General features: G+C 33.1%; 5 protein-coding genes across 11 annotated transcripts; 3 read left to right on the top strand and 2 right to left on the bottom strand.

Annotated features, from left to right (window-relative positions):
• On the bottom strand, positions 1–2,723 carry LOC129945722 (differentially expressed in FDCP 8 homolog). Of its 2 annotated transcripts, XM_056055592.1 has the most exons (4): positions 1,937–2,723; positions 1,816–1,866; positions 742–1,071; positions 1–671 (listed from the first exon to the last, which is right to left on the bottom strand). In XM_056055592.1, the coding sequence occupies exons 1-4, from the start codon at positions 2,595–2,597 to the stop codon at positions 322–324; spliced, it is 1,392 nt and encodes a 463-aa protein (XP_055911567.1). In that variant the 5' UTR covers positions 2,598–2,723; the 3' UTR covers positions 1–321. The 2 variants fall into 2 exon arrangements, with proteins under 2 accessions (XP_055911567.1, XP_055911568.1); XM_056055593.1 differs by lacking the exon at positions 1,816–1,866 and having other exon boundaries at positions 9–671; positions 1,937–2,721.
• A 1,507-nt stretch (positions 2,724–4,230) lies between these two features.
• Positions 4,231–9,426, top strand: LOC129946865 (protein KRI1 homolog). The gene is made up of 6 exons (XM_056057226.1): positions 4,231–4,436; positions 4,502–4,789; positions 4,855–5,030; positions 7,340–7,497; positions 7,558–8,413; positions 8,476–9,426. The coding sequence occupies exons 1-6, from the start codon at positions 4,304–4,306 to the stop codon at positions 9,235–9,237; spliced, it is 2,373 nt and encodes a 790-aa protein (XP_055913201.1). The 5' UTR covers positions 4,231–4,303; the 3' UTR covers positions 9,238–9,426.
• A 2,452-nt stretch (positions 9,427–11,878) lies between these two features.
• LOC129946871 (autophagy protein 12-like) lies at positions 11,879–12,557 on the top strand. The gene is made up of 3 exons (XM_056057237.1): positions 11,879–12,065; positions 12,137–12,273; positions 12,336–12,557. Exons 1-3 carry the CDS (start codon positions 12,002–12,004, stop codon positions 12,456–12,458), a joined length of 324 nt encoding a protein of 107 aa, XP_055913212.1. The 5' UTR covers positions 11,879–12,001; the 3' UTR covers positions 12,459–12,557.
• Positions 12,515–13,477, bottom strand: LOC129946869 (NADH dehydrogenase [ubiquinone] 1 beta subcomplex subunit 5, mitochondrial). The gene is made up of 4 exons (XM_056057236.1): positions 13,270–13,477; positions 12,984–13,201; positions 12,815–12,921; positions 12,515–12,748 (listed from the first exon to the last, which is right to left on the bottom strand). Exons 1-4 carry the CDS (start codon positions 13,352–13,354, stop codon positions 12,607–12,609), a joined length of 552 nt encoding a protein of 183 aa, XP_055913211.1. The 5' UTR covers positions 13,355–13,477; the 3' UTR covers positions 12,515–12,606.
• An 848-nt stretch (positions 13,478–14,325) lies between these two features.
• Positions 14,326–21,280, top strand: LOC129946867 (rho GTPase-activating protein 68F). Of its 6 annotated transcripts, none has more exons than XM_056057233.1 (9): positions 14,326–14,419; positions 15,021–15,131; positions 17,601–17,726; positions 17,792–17,824; positions 17,898–17,971; positions 18,042–18,169; positions 18,238–18,938; positions 19,005–19,111; positions 20,502–21,280. In XM_056057233.1, the coding sequence occupies exons 2-9, from the start codon at positions 15,083–15,085 to the stop codon at positions 20,700–20,702; spliced, it is 1,419 nt and encodes a 472-aa protein (XP_055913208.1). In that variant the 5' UTR covers positions 14,326–14,419; positions 15,021–15,082; the 3' UTR covers positions 20,703–21,280. The 6 variants fall into 6 exon arrangements, with proteins under 6 accessions (XP_055913208.1, XP_055913207.1, XP_055913206.1 ...); XM_056057232.1 differs by having other exon boundaries at positions 14,345–14,419; positions 15,018–15,131; XM_056057231.1 differs by having other exon boundaries at positions 14,349–14,473; positions 15,018–15,131.
• The last annotated feature ends 518 nt before the right edge of the window (positions 21,281–21,798 follow it).

The raw sequence follows: 21,798 nt of genomic DNA, 5'->3' as shown, positions 1-21,798 counted from the left end.
TATTATTTATTTTGTTTTAATATTATATGACACTTTTCACATTACACAATAAAATACATAATATGATTCGTTAAAAATTTGAATAACAAAATATATACGCATATAGTTAATATCTATGATAAAAATTAATGATTTTTTTGTAAAAATACAATTATAGTATATCAAACACCATAACAAAGAATTAAATATACAGAAAAAACAAGCTTGCAAATGTTATTCTTATTATAAACAAAAAGAAAGACGCTTTTACATTTATACATAACTTTAAAGTAGTGGTCAGTATTTTAAAATTCTGAATTTGGGTAAAAATCAAATTACGAATTAATTCCCATTTTCAGCATCTTCAATCTCTTGTGTCTGCAATAGCTGACGCTCTTTCAAGCGAGTACATTTTGGACAAATCATATTTTTGCGTGTCATACAAACACGATGGTAAATTGATTTACATTTATCACATATGATACATCCATCGTCGAATGGATATATAACCTCATCATTGCTACATATCTCACAGATGTATGCTTTAGCTGTACAAAGAGCACAGGATCTAATATGTTTGTCGAAGATATTATAGATCTTGTTTAAAAATTCATACAATACACTTGATTCGACTTGTTCTAAATCTTTAAATGAATAAAATTCGCATGATTGCACAAGATGCCGTCTGGAACCTTAAATTTAAAAAAAAAATAGTAAGAAGTGAATTTTTTGTTTAATTAATAGGTAAGTTTATTTTATTACCAATTTGATTGTCCAGTAATTTTTCTTCTACGGCTACACGACATTCGAGTAAATATTTTCGCATATAAGACAAATTTTCACGTAGTTTCTTAATTGAACTTAGCTTTTGCAAAAATACAAAAAGCTTCGGATTGGCCTCTTCTAGTTTCACTACAGGCTTGTCAAGAAATAGATTTATCTCCTGAAGTGAAGCTCGACAAACTTTACGTGGCTCAAAGTCCCAGTTATGAATTATTCTTGCAGGAGTTACAGACACATCATTCCAATGGCAACTGGGACAAAAGTAGAGTCCATTGTAGTCACATAGTCGTGGTTCAACCCAATTGTTTTCTATAAAAAAAAGTAATATCAATTTTTCTAAATGTTTCCATAAGATAATTTCTTATTAAAGAGAAACACATTGAACTAATTAAAGCTAACGTTTAAGACAGAACGTCGCAAAAAACACAATTTTGAAACATCTAGAGCGAGGAAGTTGAAGTTCTAAATTCTAAATATTACTTTATCTTGGTTTTGTCAATCCTTTGTTTTATGAGATAAGGTAGGTATATAGTCATTAAAGGAAAAACAAAAACTCTACAATTGCATATTTGACTTCTTTGATCTTTACTGGTTTGCAGTAAACCTTCTAAATGTAACTTTATAAATGTGACAGACACAAGCGATTACGCATTACAATTTTGAAATATCAAAACAAAAGAAACCTTTCATCGCACTTAGGAAAGAAAATTGTGCATTAAACTATTTCCCGGCAGTTTGATAATCATCCCAAGGCATTGCATATTCTAGATGAATTAAAAGCATCACATAAAGAAGACTGAATCTAAAATAAATAGATATGAATATATTTAGAATTAGTTGGTACTTTCACAACTAGATTTGACTATTTAATTGATAAGAAGGTCAAATGTTATCTAGCGATGTTTGGAATGATGTCAATTTCTGTTTTGAAATAAATTCGGGCAACCGGTAAAAAAATGCTTACAATTGGAGTAATAGAATTCTAGCAAGAACTAACTGAATATAGATAGGAATACTTTTAAAAGTTCTTGATAAAGAAAATGGAATGTGTACCATGGTTTTTTGATGAACTTTTTCCCCAGCACTGCATGGCCTCTGTTATATCTAATAAAAACAATCACAGTAAACACAATGTAAAATCAAACTTAAAATCAAGTTAAAAATAACTACTTACTGAAATTCAATGGTGCCTGGCATTCGGCGCATTTGTAACCCTGAGCTGCCAAGCCAATTTCAGGGCATATATCAGAAATGGGATATTTACGCTCGGATACTACAACATGAGCACACACTCGCACTATATCATTTATGCATTTACTATGAACAGTGTACTGGCAATCATTGCATATGTAAGAAGCTTGAACGACGCTCCATATGATTCCAGTGCAATGGTCACAGTAGGTACGGGCGTTTTGTAAACTACGTCCTACATTTCTTACACTTAAATGATGCCCAATCACAGTTTTTGCAGATGGTCCAGCTTCATTTGGATCTTCTTCGGCTTCTTTTAGTCCTTCTAGCTCATAACGCAACTCGACCAAATGACGAACCAACCACTTTCGTTCGTCGCTTAATTCGTCAGTGCTCAAAACAAGCTCTTTGCACGTGTTGATGGCTTGTTCTAGATTAGAAATCGTTGCGTCCGAATTGAATATTAGTCTCCATTGTTCTTTGATTAGAGAAGCTGGTATTGTCAAGGCCTTATCTGATGAAGATTCTTCTGAATGTGATGATGAAGGTGTGGTAGATAGATTCAAGTAGGATGAAGTACTTTCACTGAGGAAATGTGTGACTGCACCTGGAATGCTAGCGATGCTTTCACGAAACGAAGCCATTGTATATAAATAACATAATAAATCGCGATTTGTTTTTTTTTGTTTGTGTGTTTAATTATTTTATTTACAAAATATACGCTGACTCGTCTGGATGTTTTGTTTTGTAACTAAACTAACTATTAAAAAAAAATCAAGGGGATAGAGGTGACACTTGACAGATGAGCTAATTCAGACCAGGATGTGTTCGTAAAGTAGTGTCCTAAATTAATATTAAGGCCTGATTATTCCTGACTGTTCTTTATTATTCGGAGAACTTTTCAATTTTCTCCGTAAGTGCTCAATATACTTTTGAATGTCTGAGAATACAAAGTTATTGTTACTTTAAAGCGAGATTTTTTATGACCATTTTCAAGTGCACTACCAAAATGGAGGATGTGATGAATTACAGAATATCAAGATAAATGCATAACAACAAAATTTGTTTTTTTTTTTTTTTTTTTTATCATATTGGCATATTTTCAGTGGCAAAATGGGCATTATTATCAGTTTGACGTTTATGCAGTTAAAAGTTTCTTAATGAAACGATATTTTAAAAAATCATTAAATCGTTTTTTACTCCAATACAGTTTACGAATCCATATTTTCTTATACTACGTTTACACCCATACTGTAACGATGTAACCTAAGTAAATCCAATAAACGAGAAAAATATACTTTTGCCAAAAATGACTTGTCAAAATTTTCGTGCACGGCAGAATAGATACATTTACCTCAGAAATTTGAATTGGAAAGTGAAAGATTCATACAGAAATTAACCTCATCGGTTACAGCGTATTCTTGAATTGAATGCAAGTATACTCTTAATTTGTACGAACAAATAAAATGGCTCAACTTTCCATTACAACAGCACGAATTTCTACACGCAGTTTTTTTTATAGATACGTGCAAATAAAAAATAATTATAACAATGTTAGAGCGAGGAAACATTTATTTCTATTTTATATTAATTTTCAGAGTTTACTTTTTAATATACAAAAGACGCAAAAATGGTTTCTTCCCTATTTTTGGCCAGTGTTGCCACACTTGATTTTTTTGTTTGGGATTCCTTTGATTTTAGTGCTCAAATGCAAAATGTACTTTGCATGTATCAAAATCAAACCCACTCCAAATCATATAGTGATCCAGCAGGGAGATACATAATTAGTTAGTACACCGCGCCATGCTATCAATTCAAAAAAAAACTTGTTTTAGGCTCAAAAAAATTAAATATAAAAAAGGTGGGTTAGGTCCGAAAAAAAAATATTTTTTTATGACTTTCCTCTTCCTAATATTTAAAACATGTTCTATTGACACCCCTACTTAACTGTAAAAAAATGAGAAGGAAATTATATAGGATATAAAAAATCAATGTCTTTTCATAAAATTATATTCATACAATTAAAATCATAGATTTCTCGTTTAAAATCACAGATTATCGTTTCATTAAAAAGCAGCAAACATCAGGTTGCGAACATTTTAAAGAAAAGAAAAATCACAGACAGGAATAATTTTGTTAAGCTTTTAACACAGTAAAGTAATCAAACAGAGCAGATAAGTGACATTTTTAATTTCCGCAACATTTGAATGACATGTATCTAATTTCACATAGCAACATTTGTGTTGTACTTGTCAAATCATAAATGTTGCTATCAAAACCAAAACCCAAACACGTGTGGTTCTAAATATTTCTCTTCAAAAATTTCCGCAAAAAATATTAAAAATTCAATATGAATAAAAATAAGAACAAAAATAATCTTTTCGATGATTCTGAAGAAAGTGACAAAGATATTGAATTTAATACAAACGCTGGATATGCAAAATCTTACAATAAATTTCGTCAAAAAGAATTATTAAAAAAGTGTAAGAAGAAAACTTGACTAAAAACGAATACTTGAATGATAACTAAATTAATTTAATTATTTTAGATAAGGATCGTGGAAACGATGTCTCCGATTCGGATTCATCAAGTGAGAGTGACTCCAGTGATGAGGATGAAATTATCGATTCCAAATTTGATCAGGAGTTCTTTAAGACACTTTCATCATTGAAAAGCAAAGATCCAACCATATACGATAAAAATACCCGATTCTTTGATGGTGTCGAACTCGGAGTTGGCGTTGGGCAAAATAAAAAACAAACATCCTCGAAACCTGTAACCTTAAATGATTATGAGCGCAAAATTATCTTAGAAAATGGGGGCAAATTTGAAGATGGTATAAAATGAGTTTATTTAACCTTTAATTAGCAAAGTAAATATCTAATATAATCGAATGTATAGAATCGGCAAATGAAAATGAAGAGCATGAAGAAGATGAAAGGGCAGCATCTCCGACGTATGTTGAAGAGCAACGTAAGCTTAAGGATGAGTTTAGGAAAGTTATCAACGCGGAAAACTCAGATGATGAAGAGTTCGGCGGTATTTTCAAGAAGAGAGTTAAATCTAAAGAGGAAAAGGTTTGTATTAATTTTATTTATTTGTTTGCATTTGAACTATAAAATAACTCAATGCAGGATTTTAATTTTAAATAGAGAACCTTATGAATATTCCTATAAAGAATGTTGAGTTTACCAGTTGCACTTGGTGCTCCGAGAATAATATCCAAGTGCTCCGTAGAAATATTTGGAAAAGTAAAAAATTATAAGACGGACTAGTAACTTGTTAATTTTAAGCTTCTGATATTGTAATTTTGATAATTGATGCATTTACATACAATACCACGAAGACTAGTGAGAGTGCCGATTGAAATAGAAACAGTTTTTTTTTTCAATTCATGCAAACTTTTAAACGCAGTACGGTGAAGTTAATTTGCAGGTGCTTTTTTTTATTTTGTTTTTATGCATTAAATATTCAAATCAATCGCTGGCTTAGGTCTGGATCATTGAAAAAAGCAAGTGAAAAGCACTCGCAGCTGTCGAAGAATCTCCAACTGATGGGTATGTCCAAACAAAATCATAATTTACGTAAACTAGTAATCCATTTAACCGCACAAATTGATTTTAAGGATTTAATTTTGTTTGGTCAATTTCGGTTTTCCATATACTTATTTTAGTGCTAAGAAATATGACGCAATAGAGACATCGGCGGCGCGCGTTAGATATTTCTGTAGGTTTTGAGTTTGATAGTTTGTCTAGTACCTACTAGTGCCACTGTGATCGATGCTACAGAAAAAAGATCAGTTAAAGGTTGTACCACGAATCATATTTAAATTTTAGATTTCCTAAGACAAGTGACAACAAACCTAAATGCGTAATTTGCCGCAAAGTGTTGTCGAACAGTGCAATATTTGCAGAAAAAATCAAACGTCACTTCCCAGGGATTCATCCAGATTGCAAAAGCAAACTGACTGATTTCTTCAAAAGAAAGTATGCTAAACTTACTAAATCTCAAACCCTTATTACTTATCACTCAAAAGCAGTGAACGAAAATGTGTTAATGGCATCCTATTTGATAAGTTTCCGAATAGCGCAATCTGGTGAAGATGGTCTTCATTTACCATTACTGAAAACTTAATAAAGCTATGTGTTAAAGACATTGTTGAATGTTTGTTCGGTTAAAAGGTCAAAAAACTTGTTGACAGCGTTCCTTTGTTAAATAACACAATATCAAGATGAATCGGAGACTTACCGGAGAATGTGAAAGCTACTTTTCTTTTACGAATAACTCACAAAATTGGCTATATTAATAGTATTTGTGAGCTACCAATATCTACAATCCTTTCAAGAAGATCTGTTCTTCTGCAAGCCGCCGTTGCCAAGTACTACAACTGGTGCTGACATTTTGATTGAACATTTTTTTGTATTGCAAATGACATACTATGGCACGACGCGAAAAGTGATCCGCGATTAAAAAAGATTGTGAACCGCTGATCTAGACCAAACGCTCTAGCATTCGCGATGGGGTTTTCATTAAAGAATGGATTTGGGTTTTCTTTTTGTTTCAAACCTCTGAACCAAAGAAGTGAGAATGTTTTGACTTTCTAAACTTAGTCTAAGTACATTACGGGTTATAGGGTTTGCTGTTATATCTTCCTCTCCATTCGTCCGTATTCCACACAAAATCAAATATACCACAAAGAATTCATCTTTCAGAAGAGCTAAGTAACAGCTCTTTCTTTCGTCAGTACTTAACGCTTTTTAAGATGACTAGCATTATGATAGTTTTGTACATTTTGAAAAATTGAATTCAATGTGATTTCCTCCAAGATCTCCTAATCTCCTTTCAAGATCTCCTAAAAGTGTAATTCATAGATTTAATGTTTTATTCATTATGAGGATATAAACAGGATAGGATATGAATAACATAAAGATAGGTGGATGTTGGGGAAAGGTTGTTTTAAATTTAGGTTGGGTCGCCTCCCTGAACCATCCTTTCTTTGTTAAGCTAGCTTTGGGCATTCGCCAGAGAAAGAAGAAGGTATCCTCTTCCCTCTCCTAGTCATCACTTGGGTGTTTAGTAAGTTGTCACTTCTTACGATAACCAATAGGGATAGTTAAGGCCTACTTAATTATAAGAGGTATGTATATCGGTTTTTCTTTGAAAATATTCGGCCCTAGATTTCTCAAAACCCAGAATTCCATTGATTTTCTTTAGTGGTGTATTAATCATTGCATGAAGTAGTGGTCCGATTGCCGCTTCCCTATCGAAACATATATCTATTTATACCTGACCTAAATACTATTTATTGGATAAGGTATCGATAGCAAACCCTTTGTATGAACTATATTCGTAATTTGTAATAAACATTACTTTTTTCTTTTTTAAGGAAAAAGAAGAAGCTGACTTTACCAAATGGCTAGCTGGAAAGAAGGACGATATAGAGGAAGAAGTTAAAAAATCTCTTGGACCACTTAAAAATTATTGGTCGAATGCAAAACTGCCTCAAAGAGAAAAATTCCTCCGAGACTATATTTTAAATCAAGGGTAAGGAAATCCTTTGAATATTTGATTACAAAATTTTGAGTCTATTATCATTTTATGTAGTTATGCTGAAACGAACTTTGCTGATATTCCAACTTATGAAGATATCGTTGGAGAAGATGAAAATCTATCAGAAGACGAAGTTGAACTTGAAAAACAAGAAGAATTCGAACATAAGTACAATTTTCGTTTTGAAGAACCCGACTCGGAATTTATAAAACGTTATCCGCGTACCATTGAACAATCTGTGCGTAAACAAGATGATTCACGAAAACAAAAGCGTCAAGAAATAAAAGAACGCAAAGAACGTGAGAAAAAACAAAAAATGCAAGAACTCGAAATGGTAAAGGCCATGAAGCGAAAAGAAATCGAAGAGAAAATAATGAAATTGAAAGAGGTCACTGGAAATGATGAACTCGGATTCAAAGACGAAGAGCTCGAAGATGAATTTGATCCAGAAGCTCATGATAGACGTATGCAAGAATTATTCAATGACGATTATTATCAAGTTGATGCGGACGAAGAGAAGCCCGAGTGTCCTGATATTGAGGAGTTGAAAGTAGAAGATTGGGATAACTATGATCCAACTAAAGATGATTATGGTAATGAATACAACGAGCCCCATTGTGAAGACGAAGATTTCAATATGGATTGTGATTATGACCCAAATGCCAAGGAAATTCTGCAACAAGAGCTTATAGAGAATACACGGGGCAAGAGGAAGAAGAGGAAAAGAAATCGCTTTGCAGAAGTAATCAAAGCTGAAAAACCTGTGTTCAATCCGGACGATGAAAAGACATATGGAGAATACATTGATGAATACTATAAATTAGACTGTGAGGATATTATTGGTGACTTGCCATGCCGATTCAAGTACACCGAAACAGTGCCAAACGATTTTGGATTAACAATTGAAGAGGTTTGATATTTTATAAATGAGGTAAATTTTTTTCTTTATTAAGTGATTTTATTTTATTTTAGATTCTTTTGGCTAAAAATAAGGAACTTAATCAATGGGCAAGTCTAAAAAAGACAGTGCAAATTCGTCCTGACAATGTTGAGAAAAAGGAGCAAAAACTGTATAAGATGAAGGCGAATAATGAAGCCTTAAAAAGAAAAATATTCAAAAGCCTTTATGGAGATGGATCAGACGATGAAGATGGTGAAGAAAACAATCAACCATCACCAAGTCAATTCCCTGTCAAGCGCAAAGCTTCCGAAACAGTAACCTCATCAGATTCTAAAATAAGTAAATCCAATGAAGAAACGGAGGAAAATAAGAATAATGCAGATTCTTCTGTTGACAAAACATTAGAAGAATCAAAAACTGAAACCAAGGCTGAAGCAGGTACTTCATCCAATCCTGACGGAGAAAAACAGAAAAAGAAAAAGAAGAAGAAAAAAAAGAACACAGCACAAAATGTACCGCAAGTTGGGGAGCAGCAGAAAAAAACAAGCCAAAAGCAAGAACCCAAAAAAGAAGACGTAAAATCAAAAACATCATCGAAAAATCCATTTAACAACAATAAGGATCAAAGAAAACACGCAAATGGTAAATCGAATGCAACTCAGAGCTCCAATAAAAGCAGTAATAAAAATAAATTCAATAAAAGCAATGCCAACCAGCAAAAAAACGGTGATAATGGTACATCATCACAGATTACAGATGACCGCCTAAAAGCCTATGGAATTAATCCAAAGAAGTTCCATAAAAAGCAGAAGTTTTTTAATAAGTCAGCGTAGTGTAAAAGTTACCTAGAGTCGGTTTACAGAATCTAGAAATTTGAATGGGTTCATTTGAACGAAATGTTATTCGTTCTATAAAAGACTTTTCGTATTTTGTCTTTTATTTTCAAACAAATCAAAACATGTTAAATAAAAATTGTATAATATTTTTTTATTTAATTAAATAGAAAATTATTTCGAATTGAATTTTCAATTAGTGCAATCAAATTGTAAAGATGATTCATTTATAACCCTGGATTGTGCAACTGGCATTGTTTAATAATTTATTTTCAAAGGCTGCTTTTTTTATTCTCTCCGATTCTTTAATTTGCTCCCTACTAACTTCGAACTAGACAGCCAGCTGGCCTCCTCCAAAAATATATTCTTTTGCTAATCAACGTTATAAAGTACACCATTTTTTAGCGTTATCATAGTCTTTTACGCTGAATATAGTAAGAAGAACTTTTCGAGTTGGTTCGTTCACGAGTCGTAGGCGATCAGTCTACCGGAATCTATTGAGTATAATTTTTGTGATGATGTCTACTTTGATTTAGATTGTAGTAAAAAGTGGATGAAAGTCAGAGTAGTTTTTAATAAGCACTCTAGTCCATGGTTCTCTACAACAGAAGCTGAGAAGTTATATACCCCTATTATGGTTGGGGAATCAAACGTTCAAAGTGAGATATTTTCATTAGCGAACACACATTCGACATACACGGTTGGCGAACTTTACAATTCATGTTCGAAATTCAGTGCTACCATACAAAAAAAACAGCAGGCATAAATAACCGTCAACTCATGATATTTCAAAAAAAAATGTTGTTCATTAATTGATAATATTCATACTTAATAAAAATACAAAATGATAAGCAATATAGATTTGTTTCTTGGAGAAAACGAAAATTACAGGAAAAAAGTAAGAATGCTTCGACTGCACAAAAATATTCGAGACAACTCTTATTTCTTGGAACGCCCTCATTCATTCTAAGTAGAACAAATATTTTGTACCTAATGGAAGTACATTAAATTCTAATTAATTCTTTTAGTTTCAGAGGATTTGTTGACGGAACCAATATAGGAATCGTTGATACGATTGAGTTGCGTCATCAGTACCTTAGCAGAAAAAGATATTACAGTGATAGTAAGTTTTTTGCCCGAGTGTAGCTTTTGGTTTTTAGTGCAAGTTTTTTTGGCGTGTGGCCATTAAATGTGCATTCGTTATGTTTACTCAAGATATCCTGGATCAACCCATGATTCCTATGTATGGAACTCCAGTAATTTTTAGTCAGTTTCTGAAACGTGGTATCAAATAGGAGAACGTTCAATGTTCCTTGGTAGTATTTTTTTTTCATAGCGAGTAGGTGGCCAAGTCAGTTGAGGGTTGTAGAAAATTGGTCCCAATATTCCTTTTGGTTTTTTATTTGAAGAACCAAGCTCTCCACCACCTCACGCTGCATTCGGGTTCGATTCCATCAGTTCGACTAACTTTTCGTACAGATTTTTATTAGTTCTCTTGCAGCTGAATAAAAATACATTGATTCATGTTATTTTATAAAAGAAATGAAACATAAATATAAACTTACATTGTTTTATTTTCCGACTTTCTTTTACATAACGTTCGACAAATAATAACACAAATGACATTTAAATCAATGAACATTCAAAAACCACAATAGAGTGAGATCAATCTTCGAAAAATGTATGACATTTAAGTCGAATCAACGGTTCTCAATGCACCAACGGTAATACAAATTTTTCACACTCACACGTTTATTCATTCGACTCGCCAATGGTAATAGGGGTAATAATAGTGTTTTGAGGTTTAAGGACTATATCTGTCTATGTGGGTTGATTAATGATTTTTCTAACCACCTTATACGCGTTACGTTAATTAAAATTTGTAATATATTACATAAGACAATAGAAAACAACTTATTCAGCTCTATCACGAATTCCATCGTTATAGACAAATTTTACGAATCCCGAAAAAATCTATTGGATCGGTTTTTCGGAATTCTTAAGAGTTTCCGATTACGATGGAATTCGTGATAAGCCAGGCTGTAATTAATAACAAAAAAAGTTCGTTTTTCTACCTAAGAACAACAAAATAGATCCAAGTGACATTTTGTTGTTATTAAATAGAGTTTTAATGAATATTTATAGTGTGTGCATTTGATTTATTGCAATGAATATTTATCACAATACTTTTTTAAAATTGTGTACTTCATTCTATTTTATTTAGATCACATCTGCATCAATGAATTGTACTTTTAACATAAAATAGAAGACCTTACGTTAGGTTAGGTTAAAGTGGCTGTCTAAGATGGAAACGGTCACAATTAGGCCAATTTAATGGCCCATTGTGATACCACATGAATCTTGAAGCTTCCTCCTAAGCTCAATGGAATCAGTTTAAGTCCCTTACGAAACGTGAGAGGCTGATTAGAACAGAAGACCTTACTTCTCTAGAAAAGTGTCCAATATCACTTGGATTTATTTTATACAAACTAAATCGATGAATGGATAAACTCAATTTAATCTATTTCATTCTTAACAAGTTATATTTAGGGTTCGTTTCCGAGCCCTTGTATTTTATACAAGCATGTAAGCGCTCCATTATTAGAAAGAAACATAATGTCGGTAAGCTAGTTCTACACCATCTGTCAAAATAAAAAATATATTTTTCTTTCACAAAAACAGAGCTTCAACTTTTCTATTTTTCTTAAAAAGTTAACATTAAAAAAATAATCATAATAAACCCCCATTTCAATATCCATCAATTATGTCGGAAACAGAAGTGACTGCAACTGAAAAGGAAACTACAAATGAGAAAGACACCTCAAAAGGCAAATGAATTACAATTCTAAAAACTGCAAATAATTGTTCTTAACAATCTTCTATGCTTATTTGTTTATAGTTTGTATTTTATTAAATGCAACTGGAAACGTGCCAATTATCAAAAAACGAAAATGGATGGTTGATCCAAACAAAACTGTCAGCTCAATAATGCAATTCTTTCACAAACATCTGAAAATGGATCCCCAAGAACAACTCGTAAGTCATAATTTTATATGCTATTAATTTTTCCTCTTAAAGCAATTGTTTTTCTTTTATAGTTTCTTTATGTCAACCAAACATTTGCCCCTTCTCCTGACCAATTCATCAAAAACCTATACGAATGTCATGGCACAAATGGGAAACTTGTCCTCTACTATTGCAAGAATCAAGCCTGGGGCTAGGCATCAACTTAATCATCATCGTCAAATCCGTTTCCCTACCAATGTAAAACCAAACATTATTTTAGTCATATTTTACTGAATATAACGGTATTATGTTTATTTCTGTATTATACTATTTCAATAGAAATTATGTATATAAAGCCTTGGTTTAATTGTCACCCCGAAGAGATTCCAAATGATCTGCGGCTTCCTTGGAAATCCTGTGGTACTTGGCAATAGCCGGGCGATAGTAGTAGGCTTTGTAATCGTTGCGTTCGGACATTTTTGCACGGACCCGTTTCTCAAGTTCCCTAAGAAGATAAGCGGATGATGTTTTGTTTCGTGTTGTGTTCTTAAGTCGACAATATGAAGCTTACCTTATTTGAGCCTTCTCATTCTCTTCGTAGAGATGATGGCACATTTTCTCGTATTCTTGCTGGGGCGATGGGAAGATGTACCTTGCAATAAAACGAGAAATTGGATGCTGAAATGAAACAAAAAACAGTTTACATAGCATCTTAACGATTTTGAATATAATTGACCAACCTTCTGAGTTTCATAGTACTTGGGAGTGTAGCCCTCTGGGATTTCAGTTAAAGTGGCAGGTCCAACAAAAATATTGGCATACAATATGACTGCTGTCATTGGGATTAGACCAAGCATTACGTAAAAATGAAGCATATCCTTGAATTTGTGCCATTGGAATCTGGATGGTGTGATCTGGAACTTATGTCCGCTCATTTGTCGTAATTGATTTTGAATAGCTGCAAGTAGATTGTTTTGGTTATGCTTATGAGTGGAACATGTTGCGTAACGTTCTTTGGAATACTACCATATTTAGCGACTGGAGAATTCAATATGCCACGATATTGGGAGAAGGCTCCGGCCGATCGCACGAGACTGCTAAACACGACCATTTTTTATCAATACAATTTATTTTACACTCGTGCTTTCTTTCAGTTGATTAAAAAATAAATGATCAAATTCAATTCGGGTTACTCGCGAGACGAGACAGAAAATTTTGACATTTCGAGGTATTCGCGAAAAAAACATCGGTAATGCAGTGAATATCAAAATTGACAGATTTTGGTGATGACAAACTCAAAATTAAGGGTCTGTTAGTAAAATATCCCTTTTAGGCTGGATGTTGCATTATTATTAAAGCGGGGCTGGCATGAATTATTTGCCAGCAATAAAAATCTCACGTTGAAAATTTCGTCTTGGTATCGTTTTTAACACGGATAATGTTGAAGTAGTTAGAACTGCACTAGTTACATGCCCTTGATATGAAGGAATGATTTGAAAATAGATATACATTGAGTTATCAATTTTGTGCATATATGTATATGCATTTCACGGTTTTTAAAATCGACAAAATTGAGAAATAAAAACATTACCTGTTAGCTAAATTTTTGTAAAAATGTGTTTCATTGCTTTAATAGCATTATTGTAGTGAGGATAACTTCTTATATGAAAATATTGTACTTAATTTTTCACATTTGGGATTAAACAACGAATAAAAGTATTTCAATTATGACTTTAGCTTGAAGGTTAAAGCTTCGCTAAGGCACATGGTACCTGGCAGTGCTTTTATGTGGTAATAGTATCATACGTGATACCAACAATTCCCAAAGAGGATATTGTAATTAAAATTGAACTATATCTTATCAAATTTAAAATGTTTGATGGCAATTGCTATGAAAACTTATTTCTTAATAGGAAAACGAAGTTGAATAATTGTTTCACTTTTTAATGTCGTTGGCAATAAAAAAGCCCAAATTTGGTGTACTCAATCACTGGTGTAACGAAAAAGTAGGGATTTTTATTGTGGGATTTTTTCTTTCATGTACCACCACTGGTTAATATGTGTTTTTGTGTGTTCGTTCATTGTTCATTCTTTATTTTATGGTTAAAATTGGGGGTGTTCATTTTGTTAAAAAATACAAAAAAAGAAAAACAACAGTAAAGTTAAAAGCGAAAATGTACGTGGTCTGCAGTTAATAAATTTATTTTTATTTTTGTTTGTGTTTTAAATTGTAAGAAAGCTCAAAGGAATAATTTGTCCAAAAACTCATACTAATAATTGTTGTTTTTCAAACTTTACTAAACCAAAGCGCATAATTGAAAATAGACATTTTGGAGAAAAACTAGGTGTGTTGTTCGTAGACAAAATTTTCTTAAATCCACAGTAAAAAAAAAACAAGATAAACACTTTCGTTGATAAGAATCATAATTAATTATTTACTCATTAATTAAACTTTTCTCTTTTTAATTTATGTACATACATTATTATTATGTTAAATTACGCTCAATATGAAAATAGAATTTTTCATTCATGTAATACCATCGTCTCTAGTCTATGCCCTTATGCGTCTTTTCCGTAACCTTTGTGTTGTTTTGTCTACTAAAAAATAAAATGACGTCAATCGAAAATGCATCTATCTACATTGGATTTAGTTGTTATTGTTTGTTTGTTTTGTGTTTTGTCTGTTCCATGATATCTACACAATTGCGTACCTGCCTAGCTACTATGTGCAATAAAAATATGTGTTAATAATTGTACTTTTATTTACTTTTCAGCAGTTAAAAGAAATCATATTTTATAAAGAGCTTAGTTTCAATCGCATGAAAGTCAAATAGCCAAAATGAATTCAAGCGGAACAGCTGCCTTGGGGTCAACATCAAAATTGCCAGGTGAGTTTAATGAGATGTTACTCAATTTCCTTTGTTAACTGAATTATGTATGTACAACTTGATAACACTAACACCTTTCTTCGAAATCTAACAAACGAGATCAAAGGTGTAAGAAATTTCGTTGTAGAATCTTGTTTCAAAAAAAAAGAAGGAAAACGTGAATACCCACTTATAGTATAATTTGTTTAAATTTTTAAAGCTTGTTCTAGTCGGACTTTTTGCCTGTCAGATTATATACAGTTTAAAAAAAGTTCATAACATTTTTGGTGCTACAATATCCATTCATGTGTAATAGAAATGTCTGGGATAGAAACGACCTTCAGCATTTTGTGAGATCTGAACGGTTAGCTTGCAAAGCAATTTTCTGAATAGGAAAGTGGATCTCAACCACTCCTCGGAAATCCGAACAGATAGCTTGAAAAGCACTTTTCTACTATTTCCTGGAAAAGATACTTTATGAACAATAAGATAGCTCATAGAAGTAAACACAAGACACAAGATATTTGAAGCAGCTGCCAAGAGTTTTCTCTTGTATGGCGCCCACACGATTGAGAAATCGTTAACACACTATGTGAAGAGAATATTTCACTTGCCAATAAACACGCCATACTACGTTCTTATGCTAGAAACAGCACTGTCACTTCTATTCGTAAAAATCTTGAAACTCCAAGTCGACTATCTACGTAACGTCTTCAAGATGCCTGAATATCGGTTCGTCAGGAAAGTAGTTCTGAAACTAATACAAGATCAAAGTAGCTGGTACCGTGAGTGGGCATGTCTTGCTGATGGATATTGCACCCGTTGAATTTAAGCTTCGTAGCGAATTATTAAGCTTGAATTCTATACCACACAGACCCGATTAACAATTGAAGTGCAGTATTTGCAACTTATGAAAAAAAAGGCTTAATAAATTTTGTCGGAAGCTATCCAACTCTCAGGGAGGCTCGCATGAAGCGTCTACCTCATCTGTTTTATATATGCGGAGCGTGACTGTCTCGAAACCGTATTTTATCAGTCCCTTATCTAGCGCCAGAGAAGCCACAGAGTTCTTATTGATTACGATAATTGCACTTCGATAAAGACTTTTTGACTCTGGGTTCTTTCGGGATCCATGAGCAAGCTCTCGGCCTGCAAGGAATATCTTCCTTTGCAACGACCTCGAGTTTTGCGCCTGGCCAAACTTCGCCCAGCATGCCGACAGCAAGCGCATAGAGATCGTTACAAGTGATGAGTTTGACAAGACCTTGATGCGACCCCCATCGCTTGTTACAGGCGGTGGACCAGGATGCTCTCTCATGACTTTGAGAAAACCAGCCGAGAGCCCCAGTTTCACCATCTGCCAACGGTCAGAGGTAATCGTGTCATCAATATTGCTCCTATCCTATGTTCTTGTTGGACTCCTTAAGTACATTACTAAAAGGTTTAGTGAAAGGTACTCTAGCAATGTTGGGGTGCTATTGTTCTGCAATTTGTGCTTTTTAGGGACGGGAGTGGACTCCTCCAAAGACCTTTGTCGCTTTTACGTGGAGTCGTAGGTGATGTTGGTCTTGTCTAGGATGGATTTAGCCCACATCTGCCTCTTGCTAAGGGTGGGATTACTTTCATCCCCTAATGTTGAACCAGGGGAGTTTAGAATCCTCATAGCATAACAGCCGACGTTGCCGCCGAACTGCCGCCCGGTGTAGCTGGTAAGACTAGCTAATCCGTAGGTCGCCTGGTATCAGGATACTCCGTTAATGACTGGGCTATTTTTACAAATTGGGCTCTAAGCCTGGTTGATCTTCGGCACGCTTCGTATAACACCTTAGATCCAGCCCAATTGGGAAGTTGAAGGGAAGGATATGGAAAAAGAGAACAGCAAATAAGCCATAAGCGTCCCAGGAAGCAAACAAGGTATTGAGAGACAGTCATACACATACAGTCAGGGAATAAGGAGCCATCAGCCAGCATAATAGCACAAAGTCGACGTAGGAGGGGGTAAGGAAGGAAGAGGTGAGCGACCTTTGGTTTCAGGACTCTTCTGGAGAAATAATTCCCGAGAATCATTGACCTTACTCAGCTTCTACAACTCGACAAGTTCGACGCTCACGTAGAAAAAGACGCTCAGGTAGAAGAAGACGCTCATACAGAAAAAAAAGCAACATTCAAATTTTATCAGCAAATGCTAACCTTATGCATGAAAAAAAAATTCCAGCCACAAACATTTGGATGTCTAAATACCTCAAATTGTCTTTGTTATTAAATTTTCTAAAATCTTAATTTTGTCAATTAACGTCTTCATTACTTTGTATTAAATGGTACCTCTAATAATTTTCGTAAATAATTGAATCCTTTTTTATGTTAATAAAATAATAATGGCACTTTTTCCTGCAAGGATTTTATACGATATTATTATTAATTTTGTATGAACCAAAACTGAAACTAAAAAAAAAAATATACACACTTGCAATAACAATAACATTTTTTCAGGACCACCGATTAGCCCACTCGTTGAAAACTCTGACGAACCACTTCCAAGTCTATCAGATCTGCACGATTTTGAGCCTAAGTTAGAATTCGATGATACCGAACTTTTAACACAATCTCCTATACCCAGTAAGTTCTTTACGATTGTCAAAAAATATTTACATTTTCTAAAAATCGGTGCTATTATTTTTCAGATGATGTAATGGTGGATGACTTTGTTTTAGCTGGTAAGATTCCAAAGAACAAACAAATTACTATTTAATTTTCTTACTAATTTCTATTGTATTGTATTCTGTTTAGCTGGAGAAGAAATTGAAGAAGCTGAAATAGAAAATCCTCTGGAGGACAACGATTTCGAAGATCAACTCAAGGAGGTTCGTCCTATATAAATAAATTAATAATTTCAGCTTATACATTAATTCCATTCTTTTGTTTTTCTTTTAGCAATCCGAAAGTTTTACCACAAATAAAACAAAATGTGATTTTCTTGGTACAGATAAACAAGGTCAACATATATTTGGCATTTATGCATCACGCTTTCCCGAAAAGAATCAAATGGAGAAGTTTATCCGGTAAGAATATAACATTTTTAGGTTGTGTTTGGAAAGCTTACAGAAATTATTAAATTTTTTTTTCAAAGGGAACTTATAAAGGAAATTGAACCATATGTGGAAAATGATTACATTTTAGTATACTTTCATCAAGGACTCAAAGACGAGAATAAACCTTCTGCACAATTTTTATGGAATTCATACAAAGAACTCGATAGAAATTTTCGAAAAAATCTAAAAAATCTTTATGTCGTCCATCCGACTTGGTTTATACGAGTTATATGGAATTTCTTCCGTCCATTTATAAGTGACAAATTTCGCAGAAAGCTTGTATATATTTCCACATTGGACGAGCTAAGACAAGCATTAGGTTTAACCAAGCTTAAATTACCCGATAATATATGTGAATTTGATGATAAACTTTATTCAAATCGTCGGAGTGCGCCAACAAGTGTGACTGACGGTTCTATTATCAAAACAACGCAATTTGGTGTTCCATTGAAGTTTATCACACAAAATAGCCCGTGCTTGAATTCCATTCCACCGATTGTACGCAAATGTGTTGATTCTTTATCGATGACTGGTGTTATTGATACAGAAGGAATTTTTAGAAGATCTGGTAACTATACTGAAATTAATGACCTCAAGTTAAGAGTGAATCGAGGTGAAGAGGTTGACTTGAAAGACGTCAATGTACATGTTATAGCTGGGTTACTTAAATCATTTTTGAGAGATCTTAGTGAGCCATTGTTAACTTATGAACTCTACGAAAATATCACAAGTTTCTTAGGTTGGTGTTGAAATGTAAATACAAAATTTGTTTGTGAATTAAATAAGAAATATGTTTTATTTATAGATTGGCCAAAAGAAGCAAGATCTCGAAATGTGACACAACTAATCAGGGAAAAGCTGCCTGAAGAAAACTATGAGCTCTTCAAATATTTAGTGGAGTTCTTGGTTAAGGTAAGTTTTGAATGATTCAAATCATTTTTATGAGTTCCCAGGTTTTTATTTTTATTTTATCTTAAAACTATCTTAAAGCCAGAAAAAAATTCTTAAAAAAAACTAATGTAAATTTCAAACTTAAATAATTTCCTACTGGCCCTACGCGGGTGCTCTAAGTTAATCCATTATCTTATAACTACTGCCTTTCGGCCTAAGAACAATTTTAATGCTAAATAACGAGAACTTGATCTAAAATTACGAAAATTTATTTAAAAAAAAACTTGGTATCTTTATCATTGTTTTTTATTTTTGTGTGTTTTTTTTTTTGGTTCCACCCTGACTGTCCCTAACCTAATCCTTAAACCTATGTAAGCCGGCCAAGACCAAACGCCCTTGACAACTTTAAATGACATTCTCAATTTGAAGCCACCAAAACTGGTTCTCCTGCCTTACCCTATCTCTTCGGTCCCTATCAGAAACAGTTCTACTGAACCGAAGGCGCTCCGTGCAGTGCGAGGACGTCTCGACTGTAAAGGAGTCGCCTATCTACAGTTTTACGGCTGGTAGATTAGAACCGCCTCCCTATCGTGTATCAGCCCTCGATTGTCTATACGCCGTAGCCATTGTCTCTCAAACACCCGAATCTTTTAAATTTGAGATGGAGCAACGTTGAACCATACCGGGCACCAATAGGCAATCATCGGCCGGATAACGCCATGTAGCAAATCACCTTCACCCTGCTGTCAAGACGGCTGCTAAAAAACAACCGTTTTTTCAGGGCAAATGCTCTCCAGCTCTGCTCAGTGCAGCACTCATATGTCTGTCGAAGTAGAAGTACTGATCCAACCAGATGCCAAGGTACAAGTTCCCAGGGTATGTAGGTGGAGATGAAGATTACAACAAATCTTCTTTTCATTAACCACTGACTGGTTTCACTCATAGTTGAAAAATAATATGATATAATGTCTAAAGCTACTTTGTCGCGTTGAGGAGTAAAATCAGGGTCCATATTCAATAAAAAGGCATCAGAAACTTTCATTCACTTTTCAAGAACGAAAAAAACTGCGATTACAATCAATGACATTATTTTTACACAATCGAAATTTTTTCGTTAAGAATGCAATGGAAGACAAATCGAAACAATGTTTCTTCATTGGACCTTTTTAGGCACTAAATTAAATTAAAAGTAGATCCTTTAAGCATTCTGACGTCAACAATTTCCTCATAAGAATAAAAAAGTGCCAACTAGCTTCATCGAGTATAAAATTAACACCGGGTCGGATTCGTTTATGTGGCCAGAGTTTGAGGTGGGGAAATATACCTGAGGAAAACTGTATTCAGTTTAACCACCAATAATTTTGTATATTTTTTATTTAATTTTAAACTTTATTAACAATTTAATCTATAGGTAATGGACTGCGAGGATCTTAACAAGATGACATCTTCCAATCTGGCAATTGTTTTTGGACCCAATCTAATCTGGTCACGTCATGCACAAATGTCGTTAGAGGAAATAAATCCAATTAATTCATTTGTAGACTTTGTGCTGCAGAATCACAAAGATATCTATTTGGTTGACATTAACAAAAAAGCGTCGCCAATAGATTAACCTAGGCTTTTATAATAATTTACAGTACGTTTTTTTCCTATTTTTTTATTCTATTCTCTTCTAATTTTTTTTTATTATTTATATTAATCTTTTTTGTTGTTTCTTTTTCTAATTTTTTATTACTACCAAAGAGAAATATTTTATAAAAAAAAATTGGAAATTACAATTTATAAAAAAAAAAATGAAGTATCCATTTTGGGTTGTAGAAAATTAAAAGATTAACAAATCTATCTCTGCACATACTTTTTCTCTCAAGAATACACAGAAATTTTATCAATCAACACAAATGTACATTTTTGTTACTGTTAATACTAGAAATAGTACAAAATTTAGATTGCACCGCTAAAAACTGTTATTTTTTAAAAATTAATATAAATTGATCATTTTTACAAATGGAAAAAAAGAATCTGGAAATTTTAGATTATATTTTAAGCTGAAAAGTAATTTTCGGTTTGCACTATTTCGAGTGTTTACAGTAAAATAAATGTACATAAAAACTGTTAGTTGATAAAAAGTAATGAAGAAAAAAATATTCCTCTTTTATAACATCACAAATCGCACATGTAAGAAAAAACAAACATTTGCGCAACATGTGAGGTGAGAACTCCTTTTTGTATTTATAATATTAAACTGTTAACAAAATACCGATTTTTTAAGAAACTATATTTTAACAATGCTGAAAGAGCACAATGTTTTACTAAAATATATATATCAAAAAATAATATTACAATCTCCAAAAGTAATGTTTAATCCAGTTTATGTTTTTTACACAAAAATACGATTGTATTAAATAAAAAATATAAAACAAATAATTCCTAAAAAAACATACATTTAAAATAAGAAAAATAACATGTGAAAAATAATATTCAAAACAAAATACATATTTGTTATTTAAAGAACATTAAAGTTTTTTTTTTCACGCGTGAAGAAATACTTTTGTTCGTCAGAATAAATGAAGATAAACTGAAAACAGGTAATGTTTCAATGCCATTAAACGCCTGTAAGTTATTTATTTAGTAATGAGGCTAAATGCGTTTAGTGGTTATCCCGTATGCGAGGAGATGGACTGTACGCAATCTACTTGCAAGCAGATATT

This window comes from Eupeodes corollae, chromosome 2 (genome assembly GCF_945859685.1).
Source record: "Eupeodes corollae chromosome 2, idEupCoro1.1, whole genome shotgun sequence".
Classification (NCBI taxonomy): domain Eukaryota; kingdom Metazoa; phylum Arthropoda; class Insecta; order Diptera; family Syrphidae; genus Eupeodes; species Eupeodes corollae.
The sequence above is the reverse complement of the archived record's forward strand: the minus strand, read 5'-3'. Positions and strand labels throughout refer to the sequence as shown.

Excerpts from the sequence above, each read along its gene's own strand:
- LOC129946869 (XM_056057236.1), bottom strand. The coding sequence starts at position 13,354 with ATGGTCGTGTTTAGCAGTCTCGTGCGATCGGCCGGAGCCTTCTCCCAA. Across the intron at positions 12,922-12,983 it reads AGTACTATGAAACTCAGAAG|CATCCAATTTCTCGTTTTAT; the intron begins GTTGGTCAATTA and ends GTTTCATTTCAG. Across the intron at positions 12,749-12,814 it reads AATGAGAAGGCTCAAATAAG|GGAACTTGAGAAACGGGTCC; the intron begins GTAAGCTTCATA and ends TTATCTTCTTAG.
- LOC129946865 (XM_056057226.1), top strand. The coding sequence starts at position 4,304 with ATGAATAAAAATAAGAACAAAAATAATCTTTTCGATGATTCTGAAGAA. Across the intron at positions 5,031-7,339 it reads TTAAATCTAAAGAGGAAAAG|GAAAAAGAAGAAGCTGACTT; the intron begins GTTTGTATTAAT and ends TTCTTTTTTAAG. Across the intron at positions 7,498-7,557 it reads GACTATATTTTAAATCAAGG|TTATGCTGAAACGAACTTTG; the intron begins GTAAGGAAATCC and ends CATTTTATGTAG.
- LOC129946867 (XM_056057233.1), top strand. The coding sequence starts at position 15,083 with ATGAATTCAAGCGGAACAGCTGCCTTGGGGTCAACATCAAAATTGCCA. Across the intron at positions 17,825-17,897 it reads GGATGACTTTGTTTTAGCTG|CTGGAGAAGAAATTGAAGAA; the intron begins GTAAGATTCCAA and ends TATTCTGTTTAG. Across the intron at positions 17,972-18,041 it reads TCGAAGATCAACTCAAGGAG|CAATCCGAAAGTTTTACCAC; the intron begins GTTCGTCCTATA and ends TTTTTCTTTTAG.
- LOC129946871 (XM_056057237.1), top strand. The coding sequence starts at position 12,002 with ATGTCGGAAACAGAAGTGACTGCAACTGAAAAGGAAACTACAAATGAG. Across the intron at positions 12,066-12,136 it reads TGAGAAAGACACCTCAAAAG|TTTGTATTTTATTAAATGCA; the intron begins GCAAATGAATTA and ends ATTTGTTTATAG. Across the intron at positions 12,274-12,335 it reads TGGATCCCCAAGAACAACTC|TTTCTTTATGTCAACCAAAC; the intron begins GTAAGTCATAAT and ends TTTCTTTTATAG.
- LOC129945722 (XM_056055592.1), bottom strand. The coding sequence starts at position 2,597 with ATGGCTTCGTTTCGTGAAAGCATCGCTAGCATTCCAGGTGCAGTCACA. Across the intron at positions 1,867-1,936 it reads CCAGGCACCATTGAATTTCA|ATATAACAGAGGCCATGCAG; the intron begins GTAAGTAGTTAT and ends TGTTTTTATTAG. Across the intron at positions 672-741 it reads ATTACTGGACAATCAAATTG|GTTCCAGACGGCATCTTGTG; the intron begins GTAATAAAATAA and ends TTTAAATTTAAG.